We start from the raw sequence: 16531 nt of genomic DNA, 5'->3' as shown, positions 1-16531 counted from the left end.
GAAAGTAGGTAACAAACATACAAGGTAACAGAAGCAAGACAGCAGAATAGAAAGACAGCAAACTAGAACTGGAACCAAGGAAATGGGAAGAAAGGCAGGGACTGGAAAGGGGTGTACAGAAGGAGAGGCTACAAAGGTATACTAGAATAGTGCAGGTTAAGGATTGCAAGACAAACAAAGTAACATAGTAGGCAGTGCTGGGGCAGGAACAAGAAGTGAGCTAAGGCTCAGGAGTCAAGGCAGCACTGCAGACAGTGCCGGTTCAGGAACAGGGAAACTACCAAAGCTTCAAGAGTCACGGTAGCACTGCAGGCAGAGCTAGTTCAGGAACAGGGGCGTTATTAAAGCTTCGGGGGTCAAGGTAGCACTGCAGGCAGTGCTATTACAAGGAAACAGGGAATGGCTACAGCTCAGGAAACAAGGAGTCAAGAGAGCACTGCAAGCAGTGCAAATCAGGAACAAGAACTAGCTGAAGCCCAGGAACAAAAAATAACTATAGCTCAGGAACTCCGGAAACAAGGTAGCAGGCAGTGCTAATCCAGGTACAAGGAATAGCTATAGCTCAGGAACTCAGGAAACAAGGTAGCACTGAAAGCAGTGCTAATTCAAGAGAAGGGAAACTGCTGCAGTTCAGGAACAAGGAATGCTAAGGCTCAGAAGTCAAGGTAGGCAGTGCTAATTCAGGAACAAAGAAAACAGCAGTAGGTCAGGAACAAGGCATAGCTAAAGCTCAGGAAACAGGGATAGCAACAGCTCGGGAGCACTGGAAACAAGGATCGGTCTCACCAGTAAACAGCTACAATGACCAACACTGGGCTGAAAGGAGCTGAAGCTTAAAATAGCTCACAGTAATCACATGCAGCAGGTATGAGCAGGCTAGCAGCAGCCAGCCACAGGTGAACTGAATTCCTCCACCCATCCTTGGCCTGCAAGGGTGGAGACAAAGCAGTGAGCAGGGAATTCTGGGTAATGGAGTTTCAGGCATGAGTAGGCTGGCTTTCACAAAACCCGGCATGGATTGGGAATGGATGTCAATTCCCAATAAGTGCCCAAATGGCTGGAAGTCAGGATATGCATGCAGGAGAGGGTCTGGAAGCATATTAGAACACTGGAGAGTCCCACAGTTCAGCCCCCTGGTGGTGGACACAAGAGCACAAGAAGCGAATCGTGACACCATGGCTGGCGTGCCCAAGCTCAAGCAACTAGGATCATTTTGAGAGACTGTTGCTTGAGCTTGCGCACTGCTAGTGGAATGAGTGGAACTGGCAGAAAAGCGTACGCAAATCTGCCTGACCAGTTCATCCATATCGCATTGCCCTTGGATAACAGGTGTGGAAACCTGGCTGCGAAGGTTGGGCATTTTGCGTATGCATTTGTGGCGAACAGATCTATGTCTGGGTGGCCCCACATGTGAAAAAATGGTTGAAGAACTTGAGGATGAAGTTCCCATTCGTGGATATGCTGTGTCTGAGCAGATCCGCATACTGTTTGTGCACTCCTGGAAGATGTTCTGCCAGAAGATATATATTTTGTGGAATGGCCCATCTCCAAATGCTTTGTGCTAGCTGAGACAGCTGCAACTAGTGTGTTCCTCCTTGTTTTTGTGTGTAATACATAGCTGTCATATTGTCTGTGTGGACTAGGACAGTTTTGTTGAGAAGATGGGCTTGGGAGGATTTTTACACTAGAAATACTGCTAGTAATTCTAGGTAATTGTTGTGGAGCAGTTTTTGTTGAGGGGACCACTTGCCCTGAATTGTATGGTTTAAGAGATGGGTCCCCGAGCCGGTGAGTGATGCATCCGCTGTTAGCACTATCTGTGGAATTGGCTCTAGGAACGGCCGCCCTCTGGAAAGGTTTTGTGTGTTCCACCACTGCAGAGAGCGATGTGTGCGGCTGTCCACCAACACCAGATATGTAAGTTGACCTTGAGCCTAATTCCACTGACGGGCTAAGCATTCTGGTAAGGGGCGCATCTGAAGTCTTGCGTGAGGTACTATGAAAATGCAAGAAGCCATCATTCCTATGAGCTGCATAAACACTCGAGCTGGAAGGGAGTGTTGTGGTTGAAATTTTGTGATGAGGGTTTGCATACTTTCTATCCTGGCTGGATTGGGGTATGCTAGATCTTTGGAAGGGTTTATGGTGGCCCCTAGATACTGATGTAGGTAGGAGGGCTGTCGATGTGACTTGGCGTGGTTGATTGTGAACCCCATGTGGCTTAGCAGTAGAATTGTTTGGGGAGTGTGATGAACACACTGACTGTGTGGCTTGGCTTTTATTAGCCAGTCGTCCAGGTATGGAAACAAATGGATTTGCTGTCCTCGCCGGTGTGCAGCTACCACCGCGAGACACATTGTAAAGACCCTGGGTGCTGTAGTTACCCCGAATGCGAGAACCGTGAACTGATAGTGCTGGCAGTCCACTGTGAATCTTACGATATTTCCTGTGAGCAGGGTGTATTGGAATATGGAAGTAGGCGTCCTCGAGATATAATGTTGCAAGGAAGTCGCCTTGTTGAAGTTGTGGAAGGACTTGTTGAAGAGTGATCATATGAAAGTGATCTGACTGTATGTAGAAGTTGAGAGGCCTGAGGTCCAGTATTGGTCTGAGAGTACGTCCTTTTTGGGGATTGGAAAATATAGGGAGTAAACTCCTGTCCCTTGATGCTGTAGGGGAACTGGTTCTATTGTATGCTTTGAAAGCAGTGAGAGAACCTCCTGTTTGAGGAGCGTTAGATGTTCCGTGGACATTGGATGCTGTTTGGGGGGTATTTTGGGGTGGGGGGTTGCGCATCAGAGGTCTGTAAACACGGTACCGAACCGGAGCGCTGAAGTTACATCCATCCCCCGATGGCGGAAAAAAAACAATTTATTTATTTTTTGGATTTGTAAAGCGCGTAGCTGCCTCAGCAACGAGGCGTCCCAGCGCCATCAGAAACCCCAAGAACCCGGGCCGGTCAGTAAACGACAACAGATTAGACTACTTACAAGGAAAGAGCCAGGTCTTTAAGGCTTTACGAAATGCCAGATTATTCGGCATTACTCTCATAGTGAGAGGGAGTGTATTCCAAGGTTTCGCGGCCAAATAACCGAAGGAGCGACCACCGGCCCTCGCTCTCCAGACGCGTGGGACACGGACCAATGCAAGGTCAGCAGATCGAAGCAGGCGACCCGGCTCGTAGTACTCCAGCAAGTGGAATAGCCCTGGAGGGACCTGTCATGACAAAATCTTGTGAGAGTAACAAAGTGCCTTAAACTCAATACGCCGATCAACTGGCAGCCAATGGAGCCTCTGAAGCATCTAAGTATGGAGTTGGTGCCCATGTCCACTATCGTCTATCTTGTGACTACAAAAACTTTTTCCAAGACAAAAACAAAGTGTAAGCATCCGCGCCCAACACCAGATGGCGATCTATGCAAAAGTATGAATTCTGCACCTCATATGCCTCGAACCAATAATTATATTCTCTTTTGCAAAACTTTCCTTCTTTCAAATGGTCTTCACCTTGTTGCCCGTAGTGAGATATTGGAGAAGACGAGCCCTTTCATTACACACAAAGCAACCTTGACTTGTAAGCACCACTTTTTGAAACTCTCTTTATTGAGTTTTTTTTTTACATTTCTACATAGCTAAGTGAAAAACAACTTTCAAGAAATGGGTACAACTTGTTGAATCTCGATTTGCGCCTGACATACCGGGACATGACTGGTGTCTGGTCTAAACGACAAAACGGCCAGCCAATATTAGTACACGGTTGAAATGTGTTTTGTGTTATCCGTATGGACCGGGACTGAAATTAAGGTTAATAGCGATACGAACATCCAAGACATGTGAGGGAGGGGGCAACCAAACATCAACATGAGCAAAATTAGGGATCAGTTTACAAGTGGTGGGAAAGGGCAGTGACATCAGTGGCATACACTTGGCTCACTAGGCCTGCAACTTGTTTGGAAATTTCTAACAGTGGTAAACGGGAAGAGTTAAGGACCTGCAGCAGTGTCCCCTCCCGGGTTGGGGCTCTAGACCAGGGGACTTGCCGCAGGACGACAGGACGGTCCATCATCGGGCTTTCATGGAGAGAGGTGTCTATATGCACCAGCTTTTAAAAATGTGTGAACTGCCCCGAATTATTCGGTAAAGTGTGAGGTAAATGGTTCGATTTGCTACCAGTGTGAAGGTCCGCCTATTCTTGTACAGCTGCAATGTTTGGGGATTATCACACCCAGTCATGCGGGGCCACCTTTACTTTAGTCAACTGTATATGATGAGATGTGTTTTTACTGTAATGCTTGATTTGCTGCCAATTAATTTGATTGTTATTAAAAAACTAATAAAGTTGATTATCAAAAAAAATAAAAATGTGTGAACATGGTATTCCAGGCCGCTGCTATAGATCACTTGCTGAGCTTCTAAGCTTCCTCCTGGCGCAGGGTGATGCTCTCTGCCTCTCCCCAGCGGAGGAGCGCCTTATGCCATAGTGTGATTGCAGGACGCTGGTCATCTCTCCAGTGTAGTGCGAGGGTCCGCTTGGCTAACCACAGTGCCAGGTTCGCAAATCGTACTCGTACTTTGTGATCTTTGCCCCGTTTGCAGCTACCCAGGCCACCCGCTGCCCAAGTTTTCAGGTTGGTGATTTCCATGACAGTGGCAAGGGTGATATGAATGGTGTGACAGTAGTACACTAGGGTGAGGCATGACCAGAGTATGTGTTGTAGATCTGCCACACTTGAGTGGCATCTGGTGCATGTGAGGTTCACTGCAGGGACAATGTGATTCATCTTGCTTGGTATGAAATAGGCTCTGTGGAGCATTATAAATTGTATGTTCTTAAATCTACCCTTACAGGAGACCCATGTGGGGACTCTAGCGCTGTGTTCCATTCTGAATTGTATATAGGACGTGCAATGTAGTCTTCCCACATGGTTCTGAGGAGGGTCAAGGAGATCTCCACATGCTCTCTGAGGGTCCTGTATAGCCATGTAATTCAGTGCCCTGTGCCGATGACATATAGGGATCGTATGACAGTGGGGGTTCTTCATCTACCGTACACCAGAAGAGGTGGCACGAGGCCAGCAGCTGGACATGGAGAAGGAATTGACCCGGCGGGATGCCATAATCTTGCATACGTTGCTTGAATGTTAATAAGTAGCGTTCCTGAAGTGGAACACCCTCAATGTCTATAGATTTATCGTGCCAGGAAGATAATTCCTCAGCTGTAATTAATCCAAGGAATCTCGGCAGGCCCTCAAGGGGAATCATGATAGGGTATGACTGGATATGGCGTGTTAGTTGGAAGAACCGGGCTAAGCACTTTCGAGCTATCCATACATGCAGCACAAGCACTGTAGTGTGACTGAAAGTAGCAGGAATTGCTGGAGAGTATCAGGGGGATAGGGCCCGGTCCCCACAGTTGCTTTCATATAGATTCCCAACTGAAAGCCAGTGGCTTACCGACTGGAGTTGGGCTGCGAGGCAGTACGATTCGAAAGAGGGGGCTCCAAAGCCGCCCCTTCCCACTGGTAGTTGTAATTTGTTAGGGCTATTCTATGCCATCTGTCACCCCAGATCAATTCCCTAAACATCGAATCCAACTCCCAGAAGAAGTGTCTTGTTGGATAAACCAGCACATTTACAAAATAGTACAAAAACCAAGGAAGGACAATCATTTTTGAGAGAGCTATTTTGCCCATAATGGCAAGGGGTAGATATTTCCAGAATTTAACAGGGGACTTTAGGGCCGTAAGCTCCCCTCTCAAGTTTACCTCATACAGGTCGCGCTGCAAATGGTACAGCCGGATGCCTAAGTATCGAACTGTGTCTCATGTCCAGGGCAATATATCGCCGCTCAGCCTTATCTCCTGAGGCAGTGCGTCTCAGTTGCTTTGATGAATCAGGTACAGTTAACTAAGGGGCCTATTAGGATGGCGGACGGACCTGCGTCCGTCCGCCACCCCCGAGGTGGAGGGACCGTCCGCAGGGCCAGCGGCGTTCCCTCCCTCGGAATTAGGATATGACCGCCACCCTGGCGGTCACATCCCGTATAGTTAACATTGCGGCGGGTGCTGCTTGAAGCAGCACCCTCTGCAATGTTAAATATGCATGTTTTCCCTTTGCATGCACAAAGCGGCAGGCACCGCGCGGTGCATGCAAAGGCAGGGGGGTACCATAGGTACCCCCCATGTGCAACCCCCACCCCATCACCCCTGGGGGCCCGCAACGGACCCCCAAACACAAAAGACCACATGCTTTTCCACGGCGGAAAACCCGCCGTGGAAAAGCATGTTTCCGCATGCATCCTAATATGGCTGGCGGTGTCTGAAAGACACCGCCACCATATTAGAGCTTTTCCGCCACGGTCGGAAGGCGACCACGGCGGAAAGGCGGTGGACGGTCTTCCCGTCCGCAGATGACCTCCCCCCTGCCATCCTAATCTGGCAGGGGGTCTTTCCAATCACCGCAGCGGTGAATCCGCATCCTCCGGGCCGGCGGTGGCTTCCGCCGGCCCAGAGGATGCAGATTCACCGCAATCCTAATCGGCCCCTAAATCGGTGTTAGCAGAATGACCAAAGCGAACTGTTGGTTTGTTTGGAAGCAGGGCATGGAATAAAATTAATCGCTTAGAAAGCGGAGACAGTGAATACAGATTCATGCGTAGATTTATACAATTGTTCTCCAGGCCTCCCATTACCAATCTAGCCACAGTGTTTAAATTTAATAAGACTCTGAGGACTTTATCTAGGCACAATGAGAGCAGGCTGTACACAACTTGAAGCCTCTGTCAGGCAACATGAGATTATCTCCTTTAATGTGCGAAGTTGGTATGGTGCCAGTTTGATCAATTTTATTTTGTGGTCATGAATATCCAAGCATTTTTATTTTCAGATATGTTTTGTGTTCTGGAGTTTCAACTAAGAACTTTGTTAGGTGGAGGAGGGAGGAAGCACTGCAAGATTTCAACTGGATCTTTTCCATTAAGGTAAATTGATATGTCTGATCCTTGTACATTATGCTGGAATTAGGCTACTGTGTTAAACTATTCTTAGCATGGGACATTATGAAATTTCCAGTGCTATACAATAATATATAAGGGGCCATGTGGTGAATGATATCACAAAATCTCTCAAAAGTAACCAGACATCAAACACAAGAATATTCTAGAATTACTATTGGTGGAGATTGTTAGAAGGATTGGATAAAACGGAAGGTAGTTTATACTGGATGGCAACTTTAAATTTTAGCATTTGTGTTGAAGAGGTATACATTCTTAAGTCATAAAAGTTTCCTTTGCCTAATTGAAGGTTATAGTGTCTATATATGGTTATTGCACAGCCAAGAAACCAGCCCTTTAAGGTAGTTCATTCATAAAACAATCTTAGATGTCAGTTCTTTCAGCTCATGGCACACATAGGTAATATGCAGCAACAAAGAAGTGTGTCATTAATCACGTAGGTACTTCAGAAAGTATTGTTTGAGCTCAAGGTGTAGTAGGATGGAATTTTAAAGGCTAAAGCATTGATCTCCATTCAAACTGGCACTTCAATGGCTAGTGGTTTCAGGATATTCTATTTAGGCATCTGGGTGGTTTGTAGCAGCAAAAGACGATGGGGTCACCATAAACGTTTTCAGTGTACAATGTTGTTTTTGAATGTGGCTTAGAAGTGTTTACAGTGCAAAAGGTCTAGAGATGATGGTAGACCTTAAATATGTGTACGAGAAATAAATGTGAATTCGAAAAGATTGAACAAAAATAGGACACAAGTCTGACAATGTGATCAAGTGATCTCAAGAAGTATAAGGAAGTAGAAAGAACCAGAAAAGAGACATTTTACAAGATTAAAATAAGAGCCAAGCTATCCGTGTCAAGAAAAAAAAAATAGAACTCGGAACTCGAACAGGTATGGGAGAAGTAAAATCTTATTGTGGAAAAAAGCAACATACCAGGAAGAGAAGGGCATATCATGTGGTAGAGAACAAGAGTGTTGTATCAATTCGAAATACACAAACCAAAGGCAGATGCAAAGCTGACCATTTCATGTGGCTCTCTAGGGTAGACCATATCTGTTAGCTAAGTACCAACTCTAGCATCAGCTGATGGAGAAACAAATCCGTGGCATGAGTGTGAATTAACACTCCTTACTCAGAACACATGTTTGCTATGTCAGTAGGTGCTATAGTATTAAGACAGTGCACAGTACCTTGATGTAGGTGGGATCATACGCAATACTCTGTTGAGCAGAACAAAGTGCTTCAGGCCATTTTTCAAGGTTGTAAAAAGCATTTGATCGGTTGCAGAACAGCACTGCCAAATCTTTACGGGAATCTCTAATAATGGAAACAAAAATACAGATGCGTTTAAAACAAAAAAACTAACGCAAAATAAAGGATACACTGCATTACTACAAAAGGAAAACACAAGTAATCACAATACTGCCTTTTTGTTTAGATGTAATGCTAAGAGACCACATTGTACAATTAAGAAATTCTCAAGACAACTATTAAATTATTGTGTCTTTGTAACCATGTGAATAAAAAACGACCATAGTATTGTAAGACTAAAGACAGCAAAAAGCACAGTATTAGAAAGCAGAGTCCTGCATCGGTGCCATAACTAATATTTGTAGGCTGTCGAATAAACAATAGATACTGGGAAAATCACGACTATGGGTCTTTTCTAAAGGTAGATCTTTCAATGATCTGTCAAACATCTCAAAGATACAGTTAGTGAGGCTCTACATTTAAGTTGTGAAGTTACAGTAGGCATAAAACGTAACACCGTATATCATATCACAGAGCTTTGCACCCCAATTGAGTGGGAACAAATTGGATGTATCACAGTGATACGGTTAATGTGCAACTTCACACAGGGTCAGAATTCCTCTAAACCAAGCTTCCTAAATATCCGCTTTTCAGGCTTGTAAATCTAACAAGGCCCTCCTATTTACAAAAATGTAATTTTAGAAGAAACAAATAGGGGAGAAGTATCAGACCCTGTTCAGGGGACCCAGGGGCTACTGGAACTCAGCCGAAGGGGATGGGGTCAATTGGCATAGATGTCCCAGTGTCTTTCCTATACAAATTGGGTCAATGAACAACCATTTCAGTACTTAACACTCAGTGGTAGGGATGGCCAGCAGTGACAGGCTTCTCAGGGAGGTAGTGTGAGGTGCTTCAAAGTCAGTACTCAAACACTCAGCAGCACCATCATTTGAAGGTAGTATAGAAAGGTAATACTACATAGTACAGCTAATAGCATTTTATCTGTGTGGGGCCATTGTACCCAAGAACCTCCTTCTACAAACTCCTCTACCAAGGTTTGACTCTGTCTGCCCACTGGAGTGGGCACAAGTGACTGCTATCCTCCTCTCTAAAGTCTGTACGCTCCATTATTCTTGATAATCCAAACAGTTTGCTTGTTTCATCATAGTAGCAGGTGCCTGGTTCGCCCTCCTGCTTCCAGAAGGAGATGCACTGGCTGCAAGTGCTCTGGTGCTCAGGTTAAGTTTGCTGGGAGCAGCAGTGGAAGCCAGCAGCCGGGTCTCTGTAGGCTCCAGCATCTCGTGGATCTCTGGGCTTTGGGTGAGTTCAGACGTTATAGGACCACCTTAATCCACTCTTTTACAGGGCGCATGACCTCAGACCAGGGCACTGTGCTAGGTTAGAGTTGCAGTCCGCTCAGGGTTAGTCATCTGTCATAGTGGCTCGGTCTGCTGAGGTGCACTCCAGGCTGCTTCAAAGGCACAGTCTGCTTAAGAACGAATCCTGGATAGTTCCAACGTGCAGGATACTCAGAACAGTTTAAGGTTTGCAGCAACAACTTTAGGACAATGCCACAGTACAGTCCACTCAGGCAGAACTTTCGGACAATGCCACGCTGTAGGTCGCTCGGCAGGAGAGACTAGGCTCTGATCTGGGAGCACACGGATAACTTTCCTAAGTCTCTCTGGGTGGGAGGGTCTAAGTCTTCAGGGTCCGCTGTTTCTGGTCTGTCCGAGATAATCACACCTGGAAGGTTGGCGTGCTCCTTTCCTCTCCCAGTAGGCATATTAGCCACCATGTGCTCCAGCAGAGGGAGCCAGCTCTACATCCCAGGTCAGACACCAGGTGATGTCCCTTTACCTCTGGGAAGGTGACAGTTAGGCACACACCACCTCCTGTTGCAAAGTAGTCATCAGAGTGCTCCCCAGAGCTTCGCCTGGCTTGGAAAAGGAGAATCTGGGACTGGGATAGTTGGGTCAGTAGCTCCTAGTTTTATACAGTCAAAGCAGACCAGAGATGTGAATTCCCTGTACTCCCAACAGCTTTGGGCCGGTTCTAGGCTGATCAGACACAGCCGTGCATAGAGCGATGCTCCTTGCAGTGAGGTCATCTTCAGTTTAGAACATCCACAACAAAAGGATGCAGGGTTGTGAGCTTACTGCACCTGGCTATCAACAATCACACTGAACAATGATCAGAAAAGAGATAAAAGGTTGGTCTTAACTAAAGCACCCTTCGCACACTGAACAACAGAGAAAGCCAATCTACTCTTTACATCATTTGAATGGTGGTTGTTGAACCTGGCATCTTTTGGCGTGATCTCCCCAGACTTTCTGGGTTCCAACCTTCTGTTTGGACCCTGGTTTAATGGCATAGAACATTGAGCGCTTTGACACTGCCATTCAGTGCCAAAGCGCTGTGCTTGTCATGTACATACTGGTGTATACATGAATGGCTGATTTCAGTTAGCTGCAAGTCCCTTGTCCAGTGGTAAGACATATACCTAGGACATGCAACTCAAATGCTCCTGGGCCTGCAGCACTGGGTGTGCCACCCACGGAGGTAGCTCCTCAAACATACCACATGAGGCATGAGGCACAGGGTCCAGACTGATTTGCCTATAGCTAGGTCTGAACTGAGGTAGCGAAGTGAGCTAAAGAATGATGATGGATTCAAATAGATCTGCGACTGGGGGCGAGTGTCAAAAGTTTCAGCGCTCCGTCCATCATCTCCTTGTGTTTGCTTTGTGCGCCCTAAGTTGGCAGGGTATGCCCAGACGTGGGTCCCTTGCTCACTTTGCCACTGGATTCAAACTAACCTGGCTGATGAAGGGTGTTACATAGAAACCGGTCCCAGGATGCTTGTTTCCGGTTTAGAGGAAGACCTGGCATGGCAGTTCGGGCTGGACTGTTCCCATGAGGCACAGGATCATAACTGATCTGCATATAGCTGGGTCTGAACTGAGGTGGCGAAGTGAGCGAAAGAATGATGATGGATTCAACCAAGATCTGTGACTGGGGGAGAGTGTCTGAAAAATTTCAGCGCTCTATCCATCATCAACTTGTGTTTGCTTACTCTGTGGGCCTGCAGTACTGGTTGTGCCACCCATGGAGGTAGCTCTTCAAACATACTACAGGTATGCCATGGCATGGCCTGTGGGTGCAGGTTACTGTTAGTCGGCATGGCATTTAAAAACGACTTGCCCAAATTCTGCATGTCTCTCGATACATAGGAGTACTCCCTGGGGGCAGGGAGCAGTGTAGAGAAAAGGTAGGGCATTTGCACTTGTGTGCTAATAGGGAATGGCACCGGATGGAGTGTTCAGTACTGTGAGGCATGCTTCTCATATTGACTAACATGGGGGGATCTGAGGAAAGGCTATTGAGATGCATTTCCTAATTGCAGAGAGTAGTGGTATGGAGTTTAGTATTGATGGATTAATAATGGCAAATCCTCTCCAATAATGAGAGTGGATGACATTGTTTTTGTGGAAATGCCACTTTGGGAAAGTTTACATTTTTACGCTCGTCAGTCTGTCTCTAATCCACATCTGGGTTCTGGGGGACAACTACTTCTGCGTATTCCTCATAGACAGCAATGAACTAGGGGCTTAAGGAAAACTGCACATCTCTGACTCTGAGAAGCCTACCTGGAATGGATAAGAGGGGTGGAACGGTCACCTGCATTCTAAGGGGCAGGGTCCTGACCCCACTACTGATCAAACATCCCAGGGTAGGATGGCAGACAGGACACAATTTAGAGGAGGCCTGTGCATTCCAAAGATGGCCTTCTGACTTGATCTCATCTTCAAGGGCCATTGTGGTTATAATTATAGGGGCTCTGTCCTCAAGAGTTTAAGACTTTTTGGGACTGAAACCATTCTACGCTGGGACATCAACAAAAGAAGGAGGGACTGCAACAGGACTACCCACAGACTTATGGTGGCCTGGCGCTGGTTGTGCTCCAGGAAGGGGACTATAACTTGCTGGGTTTTTGTCTGAATGTTGCTGGCCTGCAGTTTATTGCCTCATGTCATGGCCCGGGCCCTAAACACTCTTCAAGGGCCAGTTTGCTGGCCTCCAGTCCAAGAGATCCCAGGGACAAAAAGGATCTCCCCATTTCCACTTATCAGACGGACTGCACAGGGTGCGGCTGACACAGATGGAAGTTATCATCTATTGGGACAAGGACCGTCCTGACGTATGTAGATATTACACTGTGCAGAGCAGTATGCTGGTAAAGATTAGCGGTCCACCTGGGGTGCCGTAACATGAGGAGTTCAAGGAGTGCTGGGGAAGCTTGCCGAATCCGAGGAAACCGAACGTGCAACAGGAAACCTGTGCTAGCACGCACTTTGTAGTTTGGAGTGTTGGGGACGTTTGTAGAGTCCGCAGGACCCGAGCCGGAATCCTAGACGGTCTCCGATCTCCAGATCCAGAGAGCAGTGCCAGACATTGTGGCCTCAGTCCAAGTGTCGTGTACTTTCTGATAATACATAGGATCTGCAAGTTTAGACAACATAAACTAAGGGATTGGTGTCCAGACTGATTCCAGACACCCCCACAGGATATGTTAGCCTTTAGACCAGCTAGCTCATATTGCCACTATAAGCCCCTTAACCTTACTAAGGAGAGAGAATAGTTTCTGGCAACTTCAAACATGACAAACCTTGATCCTTCAGGGATCATGGAAACAGTGCACTACTTTTTGCTCAGGCACTCGTACAGAATAAATGATGGGGACGTTTTCAATAAGCATTTATTGAACCAGCGTAATTCTAGTATAAAACATGTTTAACACCTTCCATGCTGGTGACGAAACCGCTCCGTCACCAGCTTCGGTCGCGCTGTGCTGCTGACGGAGCGGTTCCGTCACGGCCTGGCCGCCGCGCCTGCGCGGCGCTGATTACGCACCTTCGCGGCGCGTTCTATTGAGCGGGCGGGGCCGTAACGGAACCGCTCCGTCACAAGCACAGCACGCCCGAGGCTCGTGACGGTGAGGTTCCGTCACGAGCATGGGAGCGCCGCGCGGCCCCCCTCCCCCCTAGCGCTGCGGCGGAATTGCTGCCGCAGCGAAGGTGTTAATGCGATAATCATTAGACAGAAACAGCTATATAAGCTTGCAAGCACCAACTGGATAAATAAAAGGTAGAATTCTACCACGCTGCTAAAACAGTAAATATATGTTTATCCCGGCATATCAATTTATGGTAGTAATTGAGCGTACTCCTATGATGCAAACCCTATCTAAGTGTACATACGTGTACCTACCATGTATGTCCGTGTAAAACCAAGAACCCCCCATAGGAAAGAGCCAACCCCATTACCTGATGGGAGAGAATGAGGGACCTCATCTAGGTCTCAAGTTGGACACACTGCAAGGGATGTCATATCACTGCATGCAGGAGTCTCTGAGTGAAGGGATTTCAGTGTCTCGTGTCAGTGTCGAAGCTTCTCCTCTGGTTGCCCAGTAAAGTTGTCGTTCTTTTATACTCAAAAGATACCCTCAGCGGTTCCACCTAGATGTGTAATGGTACTGTGAGTCTATCGTTCAAGGATGACGATAGCAGTGACTTTTACACAGAGTTATTATACAGAACATGGTAATCCTGCTGTGCATGTCCTAGGCAGGGGATTCAGATAAGATACCAAGAATCCTCATGCATTATAAATGAGGCTAGTTTTTGCAGAAAACCACACATTTATTCGGCACTTAACTAGGTAAAAAGGTCAGCACCAGTAACGTTCAGTAGGGCAAGGTAGAGCAAATGTAGGTAAAAGGTTGTGCAGCTAACTAGGCCTATATTGGGGTTTATTGGGGATCATAACACCCACTCCTCATCTGACTAGATGACGATATTAAATAATGCTAAAATATGCCTGTTTAAAAAAGCATAAATATATTGCTAAAATACAAGAGTATAAAAACATCTAAAACATGATATGTTAACAAAAGTTAAAAAACTCTGTAGGTCCTCTAAATACAGTTAGACCAACTAAGTACATCGAAAGCCTTAGTGCTCAGTAAGAGCAGGAGAGAACAATAAAACAAAAACCGTGTTCTTGAATTCCAGTTTGGCTTACTTTGGAAAAAGGCCTAAATGTTCCCATCACACTGAGAGCCAAATGTTTGTGTCCTGTGTGGAAGATGCAACATCACTGTTGCTTGCATTCACAGTCAACGGTCCCTGTAACACCTCTTGTAAAAGGTCAATGGAGCAAAGGTGATCATCTTCAGTTCCCGCTGCAGCCTCTGAAGAAACCCTTGAAACCTGTGTGCTGGTTGTAGAGCCAGTGTCCATTCTGACAGGATTTGAAGCATCCTGTGGAGGATCTAAGAATGCCGTCATCAACATGGGCATACGCTGAGGACACTGTAATACGTGGGTGTTTAAGGGGTCCAGTAGTACGTCTACGTACGGTGGCACAATTGATGGAAAGGTCAGACATAAGTAAGGTGAACCCAGATGGAGTACCATGCGTTCACGGCAACGTCGCAAAAGGAGTGCTTTTTTCATCTCTTTGGAAACTGGGCCTTCCATTGTGTAGCAGGAGAATTAAAACAATGATACCCACTACAAGTAGTAGGACCAGCGGAAGCCCTCCAAAAACGCTTCCCAATATGGAGTGTATAAATGATGGAATAACTCTGAAGATGTTCTGAAAGGTTCTCAATAGTCCGAAACCTATGCTCTTAAATAGGTGCACAATCCCACTCATATCAGACATGTTAAAGATACGATGTACCATTCCTCCGAAATGAGACAGGAAGTTTGTTCGGACTAGCACCTGTATATCAACCGAAGACCTTGCAACCTGGAGATCAAATGTCTCTCGGGCTGAGGTTAAGGCGACATCCTTCTGTAGTAGCATGGCTTTCAGTCTGCCCAGAGAATCAAACCATATAAGGAAAACATCCAATGAAGGCCATAATATTGCCTCCCTAACTGTGTGGGTCGATGGAACCAATACTTGCCTACAAGTAACCCTAGAACTTACTGTACCATCCCACAAAAACCTTGATCATTCAACATCAAGTAACTCCAATTCAAGAGTAGTTTGAACACTGGGTGAATCATGGCAACTGGGGATCCTTTCAAGTGAGACGATAGGTTTCCAACCTAAGCATTACAGGCTATATGAAGCAAAATATCCTGACAAATTAGAGAACCACTTAAAGAACTCTTACAGTCTGACCCGCAGAGAAAAACTTCATTGTCCCCATTCCTGCAACTAAATCTGTACGGTAATTCCCAAGATTCATGTATTTACCCCTCTCCCAACACTCCATACCTGCCTACCTGGTGATACGGCAGACAGTACTGAAATTGGAATGTTGTGACTGGCAGTGTAATATAGACATGGATCAACGATTCTGTGGAGGGTGCTCAGCCACGGTAAAAGGTAATTGTCCAATTTTTCAATGAGCAGCATTGTATACTTTGCATCTCTTCGTGCCATGGTTGTCTCTCTTTCTGTTAGATTGTATGCAGAAAACAGAGACGTACTGTTGATATACCGCCAGGCAACGTGACCAGACCGCAGTGATAGCAGCGTTGAATGGATCGCAATTGCGATTGCCCATGTTGAAGAATAGAAAAATCCTATTCTTTTATATCTAATGCAGAAGACACAATGTTGCCCAGTAAATAAATCCTGGATGTCAGTGTGGTCATGCCATTGTCGACCACTGCCAAAGCCTTTTCTAGGTTAACCCTGTCAATCTCATGCAATCTCTCAGCAGCCTCCTGTTGGGAGATTTTCCATAACTCGTTGTAAATAGCGTAAAGGAAGCGCTTCTGACATGGCTCATGGGGACCTGGTAAAAAATCCCCAAGATCCATTTAATCTGAGAGTAAGGACAAGTGTTGTTACACCTGGGACAGTGTTAAGGTGTTTAGCCACTCTAGGCATAGCTTCTCAACACTGTAGGATGTCACCACACCGAGTGTTCTCGTTGTACGTAGCGTTGGTCAGGCCTATGGACACTTAACCCTTTGGTGTACCCCTTAATCTTGACTGACACCTATTTGTGTTGATAGGCTAAACCAACCATGCCTTATAATCGGGGTCTGTTGAATTGTAAGAACCATTGTGCAGTATGGCATCCAATGTATCCTCTCAATGTTGTATATGATTTTCCCAACCCTCAGTGTGAAAACGAGGGAATCTGAGGTGTGTTCAAGTCCTTGATCTTGGCTAAACCAAGACAGGAAGTATGGTGCACTGCGTCATTCATGGAGATAATTTGCTGTGGGATGAGGCATGCTCTA

General features: G+C 46.3%; 1 protein-coding gene across 2 annotated transcripts in view; it reads right to left on the bottom strand.

Moving 5' to 3' along the window:
• Positions 1-16531, bottom strand: part of TRANK1 (tetratricopeptide repeat and ankyrin repeat containing 1) — a 1265441-nt gene that overhangs the window by 1076543 nt on the left and 172367 nt on the right. For both annotated transcript variants that reach the window (XM_078688288.1, XM_078688286.1), the window contains one exon: positions 8199-8325. In XM_078688288.1, the coding sequence (XP_078544414.1) occupies positions 8199-8325 (127 nt within the window). The remainder of the gene's footprint in view (positions 1-8198; positions 8326-16531) is intronic.

The sequence above is a fragment of the Lissotriton helveticus genome, chromosome 4_1, assembly GCF_964261635.1.
Source record: "Lissotriton helveticus chromosome 4_1, aLisHel1.1, whole genome shotgun sequence".
Taxonomy (NCBI): Eukaryota; Metazoa; Chordata; class Amphibia; order Caudata; family Salamandridae; genus Lissotriton; species Lissotriton helveticus.
This window is presented reverse-complemented; position numbering and strand designations above follow the sequence as displayed.